Consider the following 20,765-nt stretch of genomic DNA (forward strand, 5'->3'; position numbering starts at 1 on the left):
ATATCCAAGTTATGAGACGTATAAGGTTTTGCACTGGATGAAGCGATTTTGCATGAAATTCGGGAGCTACGCTTTTCCATACGCACATTTGTTGAGCGACACGTAAAATCCACGGAACGCTACCCTAACCGGATTCGCTGCAAGAGCAATCCCTTGTTCACCTTAATTTGAGTTATTTGCGTGATGACTTGATTAGTATAGTAATGTATTTGTTGGCTGATATATCCATAAATTAAAAAACGCCCTCACTTATAGAAAACACTAGCACAGACTACGCGTAAGTTAATTGTGCCCTAATCAGAATCTCTATGTATTACGACAGCATAGTATATGTCATACATTAGACATTATAGGTTTAAACATGATGTAGCTAAATTATTCGGCGATTTTGTCTACAGGACGTCGATACGAAACTGGCGCGTCTTGCCCGTCAGCATCGAACGCCTATGAGGACGTTTACGCACAATATTTTCGGAATTATGCAATTATTTGCGTGTGCAAAGCGCGCACCCTGAAGAGCCCGTTTTAGACGAATGTCGTGATGACATTTAAACAATGTAAAAGAAAAGAAAAAAGTGTTTGTTAGTTTTCTCTTAGAGTGGCATGGCGGGGGGGGGGGAGACACCAACATTCTCATTGCACGTTTCCTTCCTATAGCAACGCCATGATGTGTGTTGCAGTTATCATTTAGATCATTATCAGTAGCACAAGCTCAACACAGTATAGCTTAAGTATCTTTTGATGAATTTTTCCTCTCATGTTCTTTAGTCTACAGAGGGAGTAGTGCCGCTGCATAGCTAGAGAACAGAGATACCGCTGGCCAGACAACTGCGTTGCAATTTATGAGACAGCTTTTGCGACTATATCTTTTATGCGAAGCATATTACGAGAGCTCAACCCAGCTCCTCAGGCGCGGCGGTGTCGCCTTCAATGACCTTTGACCCCATGCCATACCACGTGACACCGTGACGTCACGACAGAGGAAAAAACGGGGCTCCAACTCGCGCCGTCGCTCAACTCTCGCAAGATGGGCTGGGTGGGTATCGAACCAGGGTCTCCGGAGTGTGAAACGGAGACGCTACCACTGAGCCACGAGTATTTTTTTTTTCTTTATTGCCAACTTGGCACAATACAGTGAAAAACACCATCATAACATCACATTAAAAATGCTAGCTTGTGTCTGGCTAGCATAAGTGGGTAATAACGCTTTACGGTCAGGAGTTCGTCCAGATAAACACACCAATCTGGCTTTTCTTCCTTCTGTTTGCACACATCTCGTAAATATGCGATGCTTTCGTTGAAGTTGTCCCGGGCTGACCTCGCGTTGACGTCCGCATTAAGCACTGACATTCTGGTTTTCTAAACACTGTGCATTACTAGAATCATTAGCATATCGTACGGCACACCTTCGCTTTCGACGGGAAGAAATCGAATGCCGTAGGGTGTAAGCGGCAGTTCCTTTTTCATGGTTCTTTGCAAGATGTCCCATAAGAATACGGCATCCCAACAATCGAGAAACATGTGCTCGATTGTTTCAGGCATTTTGCCTATTACACAGTCAACCGACCATGGTACCAACAACCCTTTTTCCTTTAGCCACGGTATTGTAGAAAGTGTGCCACTATGGAGCACCACTGAGCCACGAGTACGATGCTTCAAAGCGGTACAAAAGCGCCTCTAGTGAATGCGGTGTTGCCTTAGAAACGAGCTGTTTCTAAGGCTCAGGCGTGCGTCGCTTGCTCAGGCGCACATTTCGTTGCCGCGCCGAACGCTGCGTTGCTCGACGCTCAACGCGTCCAGTGCGGGGCGCGTAGTCGCTGGCGGGTCGACGGGAACGCTGTCACGTTCCACTCTTGAAGGCGAAGCAGAGTAACGCATGAGTTGTTTCTTCGTCTAGCCGAACCAAATATAGCCAAGCAACAGCAGTTCACCAGGCTAAACAGTGGTTCAACAACTAAAATAAAGGCTAGTATGCTTCGCATCCTGGGCTTAACCTTAGCTAAGCCACAGCCAATTTTTTAATCCCACCTTTACCAAGCACTTTCACCATCCGACGAACTAACCAATCGGTTATTGTAGTAGTAAGAACAAAAATGCAGAACGCAATGTCGACGTGAAACGCATTGTGGCAAGAGGCTCGTTGTTGGCAAAGTAAAGCAACTTGAGGATAAAAAAATACTCGTGGGTCTCTGACAGGTTTCTGCATGAATGTGCAACGTTGTGAGTAATGTTTCATAGAAAGTATCAAGAAAAAAACAACAGAAGACAGAATGAGACAGCGGCTGCAACAGTAAGCGCTTACAGCGCTCTGTGCTAAAGTAGAATTCATTCACGCACTAACAACTTCTGGAGGAAAATAAAACAAGCAAACGTTTCTGAACAAAACAACACAACCGTTCGATACGAAGCCAGCCCTGCCACTGCTCGAGACAGCAAACGACCAGCTTCGTGGTGAGCAAAACGCAGCAGAAACTCTCGATGGGAAGAAAAATCAGGTGACGGGCAATTGCTGCAAGCGAATAACTTATTGCTGAGAGTACACAACGCGTCGTGAAATGGCTGCACCAGGGCTCTGAAAAAAAAAAAAGAAGACTGGAATGGCGCCGAACGACCGTTCTGGCAATTTACTGCCGCAGTGAAGCAGTTACGTGAGGATGCGCAGCATGCCGCCACGCGTTCTTTACGAGCCTTATAGAGGACACGAAACAAATGCAAAACTAATGGTTTGCAAAATAATCGCTTCTGATTGCGCTGTCATTGAAAGAGGTGCTTTGTAAAGACATTTGTGCCTTTGCGTTTGCATTAAATGGCGGCAATGCATCGTTAAGTAAACGTGGTACATATGCAGAAATGCAAAGTGCATACGACCTTGCAGCATGTTCGAACGCGTCGATACAGTCAGCGTTAGAGCAACGTATGGCGCCGTACTTACGATGATAAACACAAGCACTTTGCGGGAGGCTACTGTGAGTGTCTCTTCACCATAGTTAGCTTAACGCAGAACACAATATTAAAGAAAGCGCTAAAAGACAGGCCGCAGTGTGGTGCGTCGTGTCATACCTGGACGATCTGAATACAATCCATTAGTACACGTGCTGTCTTTTCTATGTCAAGAGAAAGAGAGCGAAAAGCTTTATTTCGATAGGTCACGGAGAGGGGTGGTCCGCATACATGGTGGTTGGAGCCCTCAGTCAGGAGACCCAGCGGCAGTGGCAGTAATTTCGACTCTGGGGGTCAGCTTTCGCTGATCCTCTAATACCGAGCTGGTCAGTGCCACCTCCCAGTACTCGTGCGTTGCTTTTCGATTGGGGTATCTTATAGAAATCTTATAGACCTAGTCAAGCTGATTTTATGGCTTTTTGTCTGCGCCCCTGCTATCTGTACGTTGTATAGATGCAAATAAAGTTCAAAGTTCAAAGTTCAAAGTTCAAATCTTTTGGCAGCCCCGTATAGAGATGGTATGGGGTAGCTCCCACTGTACAGAAAGGACAAAGGGTTTGGTGGCGTGGCGGAGTGTGAGGTGAGGATACGTGTATGTGTAGAGTTGCCCCCAGGCCGTGGCTTCAGCTATGGTGAGGTATGGGTGTGGTGGCAGCGTCGTTTTTTTCGAAAGGTGGTAGTGTTGAAGTATTTAATAAGTGTGTAGTGCTTGTGGAATGGAGTCTTCTGCCGTCTCTTGCAGTCCCCGGTTGCAGCCACCTCGGGCTATCGTGTGTGCACAGTGGTTTCCGCTGACAGCTTCGAGTCTCGGTGTCCAGATTATCGTGTTGCGGGATGTTTCGTTGAAGCGGTTGCGGACATCGCAGGCTACTTTATGGAGATGGCCGTTCCGGTAGGCTTGACATGCTGATTGACAATTTCTGATATACTTCCATATCCTGTCTTGACGCCGATATTGCGAAGGCAATGGCGGCCTTCTCTGTTGCTGAAGCGCCACATCAGACCATAGCCGATTGGCCATGGTTCCACCTGTACTGTAAAGTATTTTACACCCTTAAAATTGAATAGGCGTCTAAATAAATCTGTAACTTGCACCCTTAAACTCTTCTGAGTGTAAGGATGCGAATTGCAAACATATCTACAGCATTTTTTCATCATTTAGGGAGTAAAATTAGTTACAGTGTAAAGATGCCATGGTCACCGAAGGAGATGACAATCAATTTAGACGCTCTGAGCGCCGACAGCTAGAGTTTTAGGAGAGATTAGAAGGAGCGAACACAAATTTCACCTGTTATTTGCGATCAACGACAGCCCCAGCGCAGCCATCGGGTCAATTCGCACTGAATGAGATGCACGGCTGCCGCTACGTCTGATAACTCTGTTTCGTTTGCGTACGTTGTAGTCGATGTACAGCGCATGTTCACTTTACCTAAGTAAATCATGGAAACAAAAATGTGAACGGAGCAAGCGCAGCGAGTGAAGCACTGTTTACTTACGTAGGTAAATAATTTACGTTTGCTTGCTTATTACGACTCGCCCTGGTTGCTCAGTGGCTATGGTGTTGGGCTGCTGAGCACGAGGCCGCATTTTGATGGAGGCGAAATGCGAAAGCAGCCGTGTACTTAGACTTAGGTGCACGTTAAAGAACCCCAGGCGGTCAAAATTTCCGGAGTCCTCCACTACGGCGTGCCTCGTAACCAGAAAGTGGTTCTGGCACGTAAAACCCCATAATTTCTTTTTTGCGTAATACGACGAATCATGTCTTTGACGTATGGAGCCGACGGAGGTTTTTTTCATATATTTTTTGTTACATGATCAAAATCAATTATACACTATGAAGCCATTTTCTGTCACACCCTGCAATGTATATGACGACATGCAACTGGAAAGGTTGTTATTAATATAACTCACTGATTCCTAATCAGCATGGATTCCTCACTGGCCGCTCCACTATCACAAATCTCGCCGGTCTCATGACGCAGACCTCCGCACCAGTACTTCAAAGGGGGCAGGTTGGCACCGTAGACCGTGGCCTCAGCAAAGCTTTTGATGTAGTCAGCCACTCACCGCTTCTGATCAAGCTTACGCACTTTAGCGTTGACTCGTCAATCGTAAATCTCGTGCGCAGTCATCTTCTTCGTAGACCACGCTATGTTAACATCAATGGCCAAACTTCTTTTTTAAACATGGAAACTAGTAGCATCCCTCAAGGATCCGCATTAGGACCCCTTCTATTTTAATTTTTTTAATAATGACGTGCTTTCCGCTATACGGAACCGTTCTTTGCTTCCATACAAAGATGAAATCCGGATTAGGAAGAAAGATCACACTGTTCATGACTGTCGGCCCCTGCAGTCGGGCCTGTTTTCTTTTTCTTAATGGTACAAAGATAATAAATAACCTCATCTTGAATGCGGCTAAGACCAAACTCATGTCTTGCACACGGAAATTAGCAAGCATCTCCCTTTCTTAATACGTAGACTCGGTACCGTTGTATAAACTGTGTGAGATCAATGATGTTCGTGTACTTTTACTGTGAGAGACAATTGTATGGACACTTCAAGCTAATTTCTGCTTCCGCCGTCACCGTCGCCGTGGCCGTGATGTTCCGTATAAACTCCAAACAAGATACCATCGTAGCTGCGAAGCCTACCATCAGAACTCTATCTCACGCGCGCGAGGAACGAAGGCGGAGTGGAAACGCGCCGTCTTCTGTCGCGCACGAGGCACGAGGGGAGGCGCTGGAGAGGGAGGGGGGGGGGGGGGCGTTCTACTCCTACATTTACTGCTTACGGTGCGGCCGCGCGGCCGCCATATGTTGAAAGCGATCTGCGCTGTGGTGAAAGCGCGCGCTCGCGCGGGCCTCATTTTCGAGGCGATCTGCGGTGTGAACAAAGTGCATGCGCCGAGTACCGGTAGCTTTGTATGGGCTGTGGTTTCGAAGTTTACCTCGCGTTGCAGCGGGAGACAGCACGAAGGTAAATTCACTCGCTGCTGCTGCCGCGTTTCCTCACTGCAGCGTTTCGACAGCGAGTTTCCGCGGTCATCGAGCACAGTGTGTTCATGTTTACCTGTGTACGCGTGACACCATGCTTGTTAATTTTGCTAGTAAGCGAATGTCTACAATTCCATACGGCCGATAAAAATACCATCCTTACTGCGTATAGCTGCCTACTAATTTGCTATCGCAATCGATGATTCACCTTTCGGGCGAAACTTCGAGTTTCTTTTTAAAACAATCTTACATTTTTCTGGTTACATTAAACCCGTTGCAATGCGGGGTTTGCATTTTCTTGGCTTTGTTTGCACACTATCGAGGGGATTCAAGTATCCTACATCATTCCGCAAGTTGTACACAACAGCCTATCTTCCTCAACTCAAATACGTGTTGATCCTCTCGAATGGTTCTTCTGTAGAGATCCAACAGTGACATTATAGATCGGGTCCAGAAAACGTTTCTAACACTGGTTTATTATGGTACATGAGAGCGGAGTTTATTTTTACTTATTTACTTATTCATTATTTATATAATACTGCCAGTGGCCTTATGGCAGCCAAACAGGAGTGTTACAGGAATAAACACGATAACAAATACAAGGGTAACAAAAAATTATCGGGACATAGAAGCAACACAGTTGGCGAGGGTAATATCGACACAAAAAGGGCTCTAAGTCACTGCACGTGGTCGGAACAAACTGAAGTGGGTAAGCAAAACCAAAAAATCATTCTTTTTTTGTTCCGCCCTTTGATTTTCCGCATTTTTCTTGTAATTCCATACCTGGGAATGTAGAGAACTCTCTCGGCGACAACAAAGCCGACATTCACAAATAGGTTGGATGCCGGAAGGAAGGGCAGCACAGTAAGAAGCAGTGCAACCAGCAGTCCCGAAGAAGGATGGTGCAGTTGCTCTGGAGTTCTGTAGTAGCAGCACTGCTGTCTTGGCTCACCGGCAGACTTCATGCGAAAGTGAAAACGGTCCCGAATTAATGATTTCAGCGATCGACCAAATCACACCCAGCTCACGCACAAGCACCAAAGTACACACCCACCCACACACATTCACCCCTCCGCGTGGAAAAGTATCGAAACCCCGCTTCGAGCCTTATGCAAGAGCGTCCGTGTACCGTGGATTCTGCACACGTTAAAGAACTCCAGGTGGTCAAAATTATCCCGAAGTCGCCCCACAACGGCGTGCCTTACTATTAGGTACGCCGTTGCCGGGTTGCGTGATTTTGGCTCGTAAAACACCGGTATTTAATTTTAATCAGCAGTATTATGCATATAGCGAGCCGTCGAAAAAAATTACCCGCCGTGGTTGCTCAGTGGCTATGGTGTTAGGCTGCTGAGCACGAGGTCGCGGGATCGAATCCCGGCCACGGCGGCCGCATTTCGATGGGGGTGAAATGCGAAAACACCCGTTTACTTAGATTTAGGTGCACGTTAAAGAACCACAGGTGGTCAAAATTTCCGGAGTCCTCCACTACGGCGCGCCTCGTAATCAGAAAGTGGTTTTGGCACGTAAAACCCCACAATTTAATTTTAGTCATCGAAAAATTTCATATGAAGCCCGAAAGCCTCTCTTCCAATACAGGGAGAGAATTCGCAGTTTTAAGCCCGTTGTGTGCGCGGTTAATGGCTGCTATCCTCAGTTCTGTGACAAACAATCCATTGTCGGCGATAACAGCAGGCGCGCCGGCGCTAAACATTATACGAGGATGTCCGCTTCCGCCGTTCCCCGTACGCCCTACGTAAGAAGGAGACGTTAAACCTTAAACAAAAATACCTAGGCATATCCTGAAAGGGGGTAGGGGGGGGATAGCAAGCAGGGTAGAACGCTCTGTTAAACACCCGACCAGTGAGGATCCAAAACGGGAGGATACGTTAAACCGAGGCAAAAGAGAATTAAGTGGAACTTCCCTGAACTGGAACTGTCAAAGATATGCGTAGCATTATCAGCAGCCCACTTGGTGGGGAATGTACATGCTCGGCATTGTAGATATGGGTATTTGTCTGCTCATGCTCCTCATGCATATATAGATAAATAACGCATACTACATCGACACAATCCCCACACGCATCATTACCACGCATAGCACTTTAGTATCTCCACGCAGATGAGTATGCCTTCGAGAATAATTAACGGTAATTTTCCGGTCAAACGATGCCCAACGGCGATTTCTGTAATCTGAAGTTTTAGGTTACGGTATTTTCTTCTGTGATGTGCCCATAATACAACTGCCACAAAATGACAAGTTTAGTGCCCGAAAACGTGGAACAATGTTCCCACGTCGCGTGACTAAGAACCAGTGCGATAAACAGACACAAGTTGCGTTTTCATAACCGTGCGATGATGATTGGTTGTTTGCTAGCTCATGCACGAAAAAAAAAACTGCATAACAAAATTTCGACTCACGTTGCCTTTTCGGAGCCACGGGCTCAAGGCCCGCCAGGTGAGGGCAGCTAGCGAAGCGAATATAACCAGTGTTGCCATATTCCTTGAGTCAAATGGTGACGTCACGAGAGGTATACTGCCCATCTGCCAATCGTAAGACAGGGTACGTGGACACAAGACGAGCCAGGCGTTGAAGGCGCACAGGTAGCTATAAGTCAGCAGCCTGTCATGAAAGAAGACATGGAAAGCGTCAGTCAGTAGGCGTCAGCTATCCTTTTCATTCAGTAAAGTGACGGCACGTAGTTTAGCGCAGTTTTTGAGTGCTTCGGCATTGCCGTCAACTTGTTCCGTTATTTCTTTGCAGTGCCCTTAACACAGATTCAATGTCGTTTCAGCACACATAAATCAATATTTTTTTTTATGTGGTTTCACATGCCAAAACCACGATCTTATAATGAGGTACGCCATAGCGGGGGGTTCCGGAAATTTGGACCACCTCGCGTTCTTTAACGTGAACCTAAATCTAAACACACGGATGTTTTCGCATTTCGTCCTCATTCAAACGCGGCTGCCGTGGCCGGGATTCGATCCCACGACCTCCTGCTTAGCAGCCCAACGCCACAGACATTAAGAAACTACGGCGGGTACACATAAATGAAATTTACCTTTAGATCGAACCTCGTTCTTTTAACCGAGTGCAACCAATTCACGGTAATCTTTTGTTTAGCTAAACACAACATAATGATATATTTGCAAGAGAAAACGCACTAATTGCTGCTGCAAAATTAAAACTTCATAGAAACTTGGTTTCTATGGGATTCAACATTTATTTCTGCAAATAAGGTGAAATTTTCTCAAAACATATTCTTATAGATGTTAATTATTACTATATTTTCCTTGATTTCCTTCCTGCGTGACACTTCTCTTATTGCTTGTAGCTGTTCTGAAACTTTTCGTACAGCAGACTGTACCTAATAATGGAATCGTAGGAAAAAATTTGTATGGTTTATTTTGGGACATTGTATCTCAAACATAGGTACAATTGTAGTCTTGTTTCATAATTTAGAGCCAGAAGAAGGTGACCAGTTTTGTTCCTGCAAGTAAAAGGTCTCCATGGGAGAGCAAACATGTTGATCAAAGCCTACCGAAGGTAAAGCACGGGACCTCCAATTCTTAGCCTGCCTTTCGAACGCATACACGACGAGCGTTCTAGCGGCAAAGCGCTTGCTAGCGTGCCCTAATACTTGTGTTTCAGCAAAAAAAAAAGTTTTTCGCATAAATTTCGGAATATATACAAGCTACAATCAACAGATAGCCAGAATTATTATTCTTGCTATGGAGCATTTATCGCACACATAATACTTCTTACATTATCAAGAGCGCCAACATTTACATCTAGTTTACTGCCCTTGAAGTAGACTTTGTGAAGATTGCGCAAATGTGGGAAAAGAAAGCCTTTCGCAGCACTTCCAATTCATTAGGCTGTGAATTATTTGCTAGTAAATAAGGGATATTTGATTGATTGGTTGATTGATTGATTGATTGATTGATTGATTGATTGATTGATTGATTGATTGATTGATTGATTGATTGATTGATCGATCGATCGCTTACGCGGAGTAAATGTAACAGCATTTCATGCACAGCTTTGAAACATCAGCATCTCTTCCTGCCTTCATTTTTCTTCCTCCTCGCAATATTCAGTGCACTCACTAAGAAATTATTTGATACAACGCCCTCGCGCGCTCCCCAGGTCGTCTTACCGACGCATGTGTGTATTGTAACACGTGCCTAACTCATACCGTTCAAATGAGAAGATTTTGTAAATATTGTTAGTTTGCTTAAACTATTTTGTTCACCTCGTTCCACGCTTTGGTGAGAAGGAAGCAGGGTTGTCCATCTCGGAAAATTCGGGGAAGCTTCCTTGTAGAATCCATAGCCTGAAGCACAGTAATATTGTCGTCTGCAAAAAAAAAAAAAGTGGGGGCACAAATGTAACATGGTACAAGTTATTGGTATACGCTTGTTTAGTTAAATTGATTATAAAAGAATCGCTATCAAGATTTCGTGGCCATATTGCAATGAAAGGAAAAAAAAATGTCGTCCACCTTATAGTAGGGCAGAACTACAAATGAAACGCCTAAAGGCTTTTCCGAAAGATGGATGGATGGAAACAGCGTTATTGTAAATCCCGCAAAGCTTAACGACCCGAGCCATGAGTGGTCTCATGGCCCGAAAGCTCGGCCTGAACGCTTTGTAGTTCATGAAAAATTCTTCTTGCTCGCGGGACCGAACCCTGCCACTGAGCCTTTCCGAGTCCCTTGCCTAGCTATGCAAACTAACCAGAATCCCAACAGATCACAGGGCAAATCCCTTTGGTTAGCTGAGATGGTAGAGCGGCCGCGCCAGAAAAGCGTTGGTCCTGGTTAGATTACCCGATTATAGACCGATGTTCCTTGAACTGTGGAGCCCCTGCGGGCTTCCTTTGTAACTTGGGCCGCTGTCGAGTGGACATTTTCTTTTTCTTTTTTTTTTTGCTACATGAAACTTCCTCCAACTCGCGGATTTCCGGAGAACTGATTTGCTGTTATCATTGCAGTGGCTATCACGCCAGATACGCTCGCTGTTTCGGAAAGTTCGTAAATGCTTTTGCCAGTGGGGTAACAAGACGGGCTTATCGATCAGGATGCATGAGCCGCGCATAGTACTGGACGTTGTCGAATCTAAGCTGGCATTAGCGACTGCGCGCCGAATAGACAATGACATTTGTTTAAATAGTTAAAGGGCTTCAAACAGGGGTGCGATTCCACCGAACGACGGCTGGCCATCGTTTCTGCAATGGTACGACTCGCTTGCTAGATGCGAGGTCCCCCAGTTAATAGTTTGAACACACCATGGGAATCTTGCATAAATAACGAGTTACACACACTAAAACCCCTGCTTGGCGACTGGAAGTCGTGCAGTCACCAGCAACGCTGCTATGAGGTGATCCTCTGTCGACTTCTAATTATGCATACACAACTGACACACAATTTTTTTTACTTCAAAACCAAAACGCGCCAACTTGCGAGATGTGTTGTGAATCCCTTAAATTAATGCACATTATTATGACATGTCCACATACTGAAACACAGAGGCGGAAGCGTTTACGGAATCTCTGTAACCTACACATACCTTTACACTCCGCTCAATACTGGGAGATGATCCGCTAGTTCCCTTCTGTGACTTGTTGAGCTTTTTAAAAGAAACCGACTTTTCGCACAAGCTATATAGTAACGCAGCTTTCGCTGCTTTACCATTTGTTTGCTTAATATCATGTGGCTGGCGCAGCATGGCCGCAGCTTGGCCTTAGCATTTTTCATATGTGTCCGTAGCATCGACCGATCGATCCGCAAGGCCCTGTGGTGAACGAATGATTTCGGCGACCCGGTAGTGGGCCTCATAAATTTTTGAACACGCGGAAATGACCTGGGTCAATAAGATGTAGCGGTTCCTTTCATTCCACTGCAGTTTCTCTAATATCTTCAAATTATCTTTTTAACATGTAGCTATCTCCTCCCCGCCACCTTTTATGCCTTCTGGTAGCACGCGAGGGTTTACTGGCCAGTTGCCTTCTCCCAAGTTTAGGTATCACGTGACGCCTTACGGTAGGAATAATGCCCTACATCCGCCGCCAACGCCGTGAGTGGCGGCACTCTCTATATTGCACTGCCGGGTTTAGCTCTAACACACATACATAAATGAACAAGAAAATAGACTTAGAAACGGTTCCGCGGTAGTTCAAATGGTAAGACTATAGGGAGCGTAAAACGAAGACATGGGTTCGTATCGTACCGGCGGCCACTTGTTTTTTGATACACTTTGGCCTCGCTTCGTTCATAATTATTAGATTTGAAATAAATAAACGCGCAATTTCCGCTGTGCATCTTTGTTATTGCCTGTTAGCTTCACGTGGTTGTGACTTCGAATTATGCAGGAATTGGGGAAAAAACGCGCTGAAACGTTCCCTAGACGACGCGCTCACACTTCTCGAGTGTAACCAAAGTGGGCAATGGGGCTTGGTGAGCAAGCAGTCCGTCCAGTTGCTTACTGTGCGTGTGAACAAGGTTTTGGTTCTCGTTACATTTATTTTGCGTTTATTCATATTTTTATACCACCGTCTCAAAAAAAATGTCAATGTATGGCTGGATCCATCTGAGCCCCGCGATGCAAGTTTGATTCAAAAACATGCACAAACACTCGAAGTGCGCCTTGCATAATCTTGTTCATCATGCGACTCCTTTATAATGCCGGAACGCTGAAATTTATTTTTTTAGGGAGAGGGGGGGAGAGGGGCTGTCGCACACGTCACCATTATCGATTGCTCATTTCAAGCTCCTAAGTAATACAACGCACAATTTTTAATGAAACAAAAGAAGTTTATTGTAACCTATACCACAGGTAAATTTCTGAAATAACATTAAGACAGTCAAGCCACAGTCAACGTGAATAATTACGTTCGTTTTTTTATTTATTTTCATTACACTTGCACCAGCATACTATCATTACTTTACGGAATAACTGTATATAATTGTGTATAAGGATATATACGTTTTTGACGCTTTGTGCAACTTAGGAAAAGAGCGGCGCACTTCGTCCAAATCCGAAATAACTCAAGTACTACTACGACGGTTCTACAATGATAACTAGGTTCATACGACAAGCCATAACTACGCCAGATGCCTGAAAACAATAAGAAAAAACAACAACTTAAGCCCTGCTAACTCGAAAACTAAGCGTGCATAAAAAACACCAAGACATACATCACACCAACTTGCCCAACAGTCAGTCCTTCTCAAGTGTGACGCATTGCGCTGCTAAGCACGAGGATGCAGTATCAAATCCGACCCACGGCGGCCGCATTTTGATGGCGGGCGAAACGCAAAAACACCCGTGTACTTAGATTTAGGTGCACGTAAAAGAAACCCAGGAGGTCAAATTCGGAGTCTCCCACTACAGCGTGCCTCATACGCAAATCGTGGTTCTCGCACGTAAAACCCCCCCAATTTAATTTTTATAGTGTAATAAAAATGTGTTGGAGCGCATACGGCATCCTGACTGGAAGCTTACCATTGAAAAGAAAGGTGTACAATCAGTGCGTTCTACCGGTGCTAACATATGGGGCAGAAACTTGGAGGCTGACAAAGAAGCTCGAGAACAAGTTAAGGACCGCACAAAAAACGGTGTAACCAAGAATCTCAGGAGTAACGTTAAGAGACAAGAAGAGAACGGTGTGGATCAGAGAGCAAACGGGGATAGCCGATATTCTATTTGACAATAAGAGAAAGAAATGGAGCTGGGCAGGCCATGTAATGCATAGGCTATATAACCGGTGAACCATTAGGTTTACAGAATTGGTGCCAAGAGATGGGAAGCGCAGTCGAGGACGGCAGAGGTCTAGGTGGGGCGATGGAATCAGGAAATTCGCAGGCGCTAGCTGGAATCGGTTGGCGCAGGATAAGGGTAATTGGAGATCACAGGGAGAGGCTCTCGTCCTGCAGTGGACGTAATGTAGGATGATGATGATGATGATAGTGTAAAGCAATCAGAGACAAAGCATAGTCTTCCTTGTGTGCGAAAAGGAAACTGACGCTAACAAACGGGAATGTTTGCGAAAGAACGCGATAAGATTTATGTGTACCATAGCATACCACCGCAACACCCTCCATCACAAGCCCATGACTTATTACTAGACAGACTTGCGCAGACATACTAAGGTACGCCTTGTTCATTGCAATAAGGTTATACACGGTTCATGAGTCATTACAGCGCCAGTTTAGTTTGGGCAATTCGTGGCACTCATAATCTTAATCTTGATCCATTCGAATCACGCTTAGACAGCGTAAAATATTGCTTTTCGTCATCGACAGTTAACTCTGGAATGATCTTAACGGCACGATTCAACATTTACCTACTGTGGAATTTGCGAAAAAAAATATACCTCATCATATAGCCCATCAGTTCGTAAACCAGACCGTCAACCCTTGTAATTTGTTGCAATATATAGGGACCCCTGTCCACGTATTTGTTACGTGTTTTCTTATGACCTACCGCCTATGTAGCATGTTCTTTTATTTGCATACCCATACAGTTCCATGCTTTGTATTAGACCGCCATATGCAGCATGTTACATCTTTCTTATTCATCGACTATGTAACTGATTTTGACTTGTGACTAATTTTAGTTTTCATAACATAATTTATCTTCGCTGGTGAAAGCTCGTGCTTGACCGTTAGAGCTGTCCTTGGAGAAATGGCTGAGTGCATTCTGCACAGAGCTCCCGCCTTAACTAAAAACATTTTTTTTGTGAATATTCAAACAGTTTGAAGAATGCTTTAGGCCTATTGCCTATTTGTTGCGATTCGGCTTCCGGAAAGCTGGTCGAAATTTTAGAGCGCAATTATTCAAAGATGTATGATGAAATTAGCAAATGCGCAGGCACAACTTGGAATTAGCTAGCGCTAAAGAGAAAGTAGTGCAGAGGACATAAGCTAGGCTGACGATGATGATTCCTGCATGAGCCGAAATCATTATACTCGCGAACATCTTTTTCTTCTTCTTTTTTTTTTGGGGGGGGGGGGGTGGAGTCTACGAAGCGAAATATATGCATCGACTCTTACATCGCCGTAGGAAGTATACCCACCGTTTTGCTGACGTTTTCTTACGGCGACAACAGAGAACAGTATCGTTTTTTTTTTTTGCTACGTTAATGAATTTTTAGTTTGGCCTGTCGATATTTCGCACACCCGAGACCATCGCAAATTATACGCGTTTCTCAAAGGCCCAAATGGGAGCCCGCGCGTTACGGTGAATGTTCGTCGCTCGCACTTCCGACTCTCGGCAACGCTGAGAAACTGATGAGCAACCTCAGCAGAAAAAAAGTCGAAACACACAAAACAAATGTTTGTAGCGTCCACGCGAACACTGAACAAATGCATCTAGAAATTGCGAACGGAGGCACGTACAAAAAAAAAAAACGGTGAGGCAGCTGACTTATGCTGCGCCTGCTCTACAGGCTTCGGTGTCGGCTGAGAGACCTAGTCCTAACCGACACCCAGATCATACTACCGCTACGAGGCTCCCACCCAGGCTGCCGTTGCTTGCTGTTCAGAAGTCAATACACATGTGTATTGGATGTGTATAAACAATCATTAGCTTGAGAAATTTACGCCCACTGAAGTGTCTGCCTTCTCTAACGTAAAAGAACATTGCGAAGTCAAGGAAATCAAAAACCAATACCCGTACAAAACTTGCCCAGACTACACTGTTTGCAAATACAGGTAGCTTCGTAGCTTTCGCTTCATACTAAAAAAAAAAATAGAAAACAGTTTACCGCGAGTATATGGCTCATGCGTTTGTGGCATCTTTAAAAACGCGACCCTCGCGCAAACCCCATAGGCTAATAAGTATGCGATATGGCGAATAACGTTCCTATACCATAACCCTACGCGAAAAATAAGGCATCGTCTGGAGCTTATTGGCTGCGTGCGTGTGAGCTCATTTAGAAGAGCATGTCGCTGAAATATCTGCTGAGCCTTGTCATTCCAAGTGCACGTTATTTCTGTTGCGAAGCACGTGCACGAACCGCTGTAGGGTGCATTGTACGCCTTTCTGGCTTTCACGCAATCATCGTGGCCATCTCCTGCTGCAATGACGTGCGCTGATAACGGCAAGGCGTAGACCCTTTTCATTTTTTTTTTTTTTTTGCTGAACGAACCAGTACGGGCCCCGTTCCCTGTAACAGCAGCAGCTATAGCAACGGCAAGCGCGCAGGAACTGGAAACAATTGGAGTGAGTGTCGCAAATGGGAGATTCCGGTCCGAGCGTTATCGCACAACCGTAAGGCGCCAAAGTGACGCGTGCTTCACTCCCACCTACGCATGTACGCACGCAGGCAATCAAGAAAGCAAGCCGGCACACGTTCGCCCATAGAAACGCTGCTCATCAAGAGAGACACGGCAAGAACAACGGTTACCGCCGTGCTTTGTGCCACCACCTCTCCGGTGTGCGCATCCGATCGATGTGAAACGAGCCACTAATTTGCACCTGGTACCGTACTACGTCTGCTATCGATCGGCATCCATTGCTTGCGAAAACGTGTAGGCGGCCACCCACGTGAGAAGAAACAGAGCGTTTTCATCGAACTCACTATTCCTGTGTACTTCGCCGGCTGTGACCTTTTTTCCTGTGAGGGAACGACACAGTACAAAGCCGCTGTGAAGGGAAGATGCGCCATTTACGTGTTGCGACAAAATTTTTCGTTTTCATTGTGTTGTCGCTGCGTTCAAATGTTTTTTTCAAGATAAGGACATCTTAGAAACATTCTGGCAAACGGCTGGCTGACTGCGAAGGTGGCTCCGCCCTGTCAATAACTTCTTAGCTTTTGAATAATTGCGGTATTGAACGGGGTAGCACGTATAGTAAAAATCATCCCAATGTGTAGCACGGGACTCTACGTAACTACAATCGCAAAAAATTTCTATCTGACTTAGTCGTTGCGGTCTACCAGCCCGTGTCAACTGCCCTGCGACTTCCCATGCTGCGTACAAGCACAAGCCTTCCATCTCGAGGCGTCGACAAGAACCTTCCATCAATGACAGGCTCAGGGCGTGCACCCTACTTGTAGGCGCGCAACAGTTTTATCTGTTCACTTTCTGTCTTCTCTTTTTGGTCACGAACATAACTTAGTAAGAAAAAAGAAAAGCAACGTTGGGTATTTAATTAGAACCTCTGCACCGTTTTTGTTAAACCTCGTAATTATACGAAACGACTTTTATTCTTTTTTTTCGGCTTTATTCCACGCTCTGAAGGCTTTGAGAAACACCACGTTTACTATTTTGGCTTTTCGATCGACTCATCCTGCGCCCGCGCTGTTGCATTTTGGTTTTAGGCATCCGACCAAAGCACCACCGCCAGGAAGTGGCAATTGTAGGTAATGTCTCAGAATGGTACCACGCCCACGAACGGTCGCTTCATGGGCAAGCGACATGATGACTAGACCAGGGAGGGACGTTGGAAACGTTGCGACGCGAAACTTTATTCATGCGGTCAATTACATTAACTCAAACTGCAATTCAAGCGGACGCACTGCGTCAGTCGTATACACAGAGATGTCACCAATGACGAAGGCGATGTGTCACGCTTGCTGAGCGAAGAATGGCGAGGACATGCGTGCTCACCGAAAGTACGACACGCATCAAGCAGCAGTTAGGAATTCTGCACCTCTCTAGTCAATGCGGGACGTGCCCATTATGGATGATTGGCCTAGAATGGGCATATTCCCAGTAGCACGTACCAGTTGGCTAAATTAAAGAAATTCAAACAACCCACGATGTATAATAAGCTATTTAATGAACAAATCAATGTGCCTTGGACATATCTTTAAACAGGTTTGAAATGTTCACGCTTTATACAGCAATCGTAGTGGGACATCATCATACTCAAGGACAGGCTAACAGTGTGCATACGCACATACTTACTGGCTACATGAAATAAACTACAGTGAATCGGAGAATCCGGTAAATATATTTAACCGTTCCGATAATGGATCGGTGGGCTTTATTGATGCGTGATGGTGTGCTTTATCAGTGGGCTTTACTAACCTGTGAGTCGACATTATATATTCTGTTTTGCGCGGGAATTTATTTCAAGAATTATATTTGTTGGGTTAATACTTGGTCAGCATACTTGAACAGCACTTCGCTGGTAGATTCATTTTAGATTTACAAATATATCCACCGAGGTAGCGGCGATGCTCCGAAATTCAGTTCTGGACATCTTATTCCTGGACAGCCCTTGAAACTGTTATGTGCAGTGTGGGCTTCTTGTATTAAATCCTTTCTACTAGATTGCGTTTTCGTGTCTCGTGTCATGCCACTGTTCCAAATTGCCGACCTTCATTGATTTCATATGTTTCGCTAAGCCTAATAAACTTCTCTTTCCGACCTAACAGCACACACTACTCTGGAGCCAGGTAGCCCCGCAAAACCTGGGAAAGTATGCAAAGAAAGGTTCGCTTTAAAGAAAATCGACAGTGTTGCATGCTTCATCTATTTCGTGCCACGTTACCCCCCCCCCCCCCTTTTGCGTAGCGGTTATATATATATAATTGTCCGCCGGAATTATAGGAACAGAAGGTCGTTAGTACAGAGGACCGATACTGTGGTAACGTTTACGCAACGAATGTTTTTCCTGAACTCGGGTTTGCCGCATACTCGGATCGTAGCTTTCGCACGTGAAATACCTGAAGTTATTTAAAAGTAATTAACAAGTAATCATACGTAAAATGTGGGCTTATCCCGGAGATAGTGCATGTAAAAGTCTAGGACGATCGAAATTACTGCAATAAAAAAAAATTAGACTGCCCGAAGCTTCTCCTTCTCCCCTCACGAGAAGTCGGACGTCATAGAGTGACGTGTGCCATGATTCCGCCCTATTCGCGCTCACAACCAGGTAAATAACTTCTTGCCTTTCATAGACTTCGAATGGAGGTTGCATTGACTTCGACTTGATGTTTTTGTAAAATGCGTATCGTGCTGTGACAGAAAATTTCAGGGCGATAATCTAGCACACATACAAATGCACGCACACATGCAAATACACACACGCACATAAAAATACACACAGCATATACAAATACACCCACGCACATACGCATACACACACATACAAATACACACACGCGCATGCTAATACAAACACACATACAAATGCGCAAACACATACAAATACACACACATGCAAATACACACACGCGAACATACAATTACACACACGCACATAGAAATACACACACATACAAATACACGCACACATACAAATACGCACGCGCATACAGATACACACACATACAAGTACACACGCGCGCGTACACACACACAACTACACACACGCGCATACACATTCACATGGAAATCCACACGCACACATGCAAATATACACTTGCACATACAAATACACACACACACACACACACACACACACACACACCAACACACACGCGCGCGCGCGCGCCGCGAAATCCAAACTGCGCGCAGCAAAAGGAGGGGGTTACATGTCTCATCCTGCTGTCACAAATTACTGGCTACATTTTTATGTTTGTTAGAAGTCACAACGACCACATCCCTATGCCGAAACATGCTTTCCACGGCTGTTCTCATGTACAAATAAATCGCTCTGCTGAATATAGTGGCCAATATTTTCCTGCCCGTCTTATCGTGGAACGTGTCCCCCCACTTACGAGTGCTCCCAAAAACCAGTCTACAATATCACGGCATACATGCGTTGTCTGCTGCATTTGTACGAATTGATGTGACCTTGCATTTGTCTCTCAAGTTGGCGCACATAAAAAAAATGCGCGCCACTTTTTAACCTAAGAACAAAAACATTGTAGAGTTACAGCATGGTTACTGCGACTGGCGGAAGGCCTTGAAGTAATCTGGAATGAGTGAATTTACTGCAGCAGGTGCGCGGAATGCACAACTCAATTGCGGTCCATTTATTATGAATTAACGACCCTTAAATTCGTGACAATTAAATATTACTTGTTTTTTTAAGTGATTTCTGGACCTCAGCGTGTGGCTATGCATTTCGAATGCCGAGAGATACGGCTCAGTGTACCCTGTGAAAGTCACTAGCTAGGTTATCGGAGACAACAAAAAGATTGCGTGCTCCTTGGGTCAGGACGTTGCCCGTCATAGCGTACGGTGCTTTAGGCCACAGCCTCCGGACTTGATTGAAAAGAAGTTGTGCTCCCCGGTGAGTGACCTTGGAGAAGGTCATCGGCTCAAAAGGTGTGTGGGCCGCTTTTAGCAGATTATTAAGTTCAAGCCAATTATTCTAAAACATTGTTCGCGATTCTAATTTCCAGTTGATTGACTTTGTTCGCGCGAATTTGAGTTCTGGCTAACTTTCAATCCCCTAATGCGAACCTTACACCAAAAGCCTTTTCACTGTACCAATTCCAAGAAATATCTTAAGTTGTGGTGATGTTCCCACGATTCGTCTACTTTATATGCATCATATTAAATTATTTCTCTTTTATAATCCTGTCACATGAAATGTGTGTTTCTAGCCCATCCAGGAGAAGACCTTAAAACATGCCCTTAGCATGAGTTCTACAAGCTGGGTTGGTCAGCAGTGCTTTGTCAGCCGCAATAAGAACAGAAAAACATATCGAAAATTTTCAAGTGTGCTTAAAAAGAAATCACCATTCCACTTCCGCGTAAAGCATTCCTAGAGTGCGCGTCTCGCAGAGCCATCAGCGAGGCGGAAACTGCGTAATTCCGGCAACCCTGTGACGGCGAGTGATGGCGCTTGGCGTGCGACTACACGGGTATGCATTTGCACAGTATCGTGGCCTCGACGTCGCCATGACAATTTCGCACACAGCGAC

General features: G+C 45.1%; 2 protein-coding genes across 20 annotated transcripts in view; one reads left to right on the forward strand and one right to left on the reverse strand.

The window, feature by feature from the left end:
• The window catches only part of LOC135921341 (uncharacterized), a 1,279,318-nt gene that overhangs the window by 490,639 nt on the left and 767,914 nt on the right, over positions 1-20,765 (forward strand). The window lies entirely within an intron of this gene.
• The window catches only part of LOC139049435 (protein O-mannosyl-transferase TMTC1-like), a 102,405-nt gene that overhangs the window by 21,407 nt on the left and 60,233 nt on the right, over positions 1-20,765 (reverse strand). For both annotated transcript variants that reach the window (XM_070524793.1, XM_070524794.1), the window contains exons 6-8: positions 10,192-10,295; positions 8,354-8,555; positions 6,719-6,894 (exon numbers count right to left, since the gene is read on the reverse strand). In XM_070524793.1, coding sequence (XP_070380894.1) covers positions 6,719-6,894; positions 8,354-8,555; positions 10,192-10,295 — 482 coding nt within the window. The remainder of the gene's footprint in view (positions 1-6,718; positions 6,895-8,353; positions 8,556-10,191; positions 10,296-20,765) is intronic.

The sequence above is a fragment of the Dermacentor albipictus genome, chromosome 9 (genome assembly GCF_038994185.2).
Source record: "Dermacentor albipictus isolate Rhodes 1998 colony chromosome 9, USDA_Dalb.pri_finalv2, whole genome shotgun sequence".
Lineage (NCBI taxonomy): Eukaryota > Metazoa > Arthropoda > Arachnida > Ixodida > Ixodidae > Dermacentor > Dermacentor albipictus.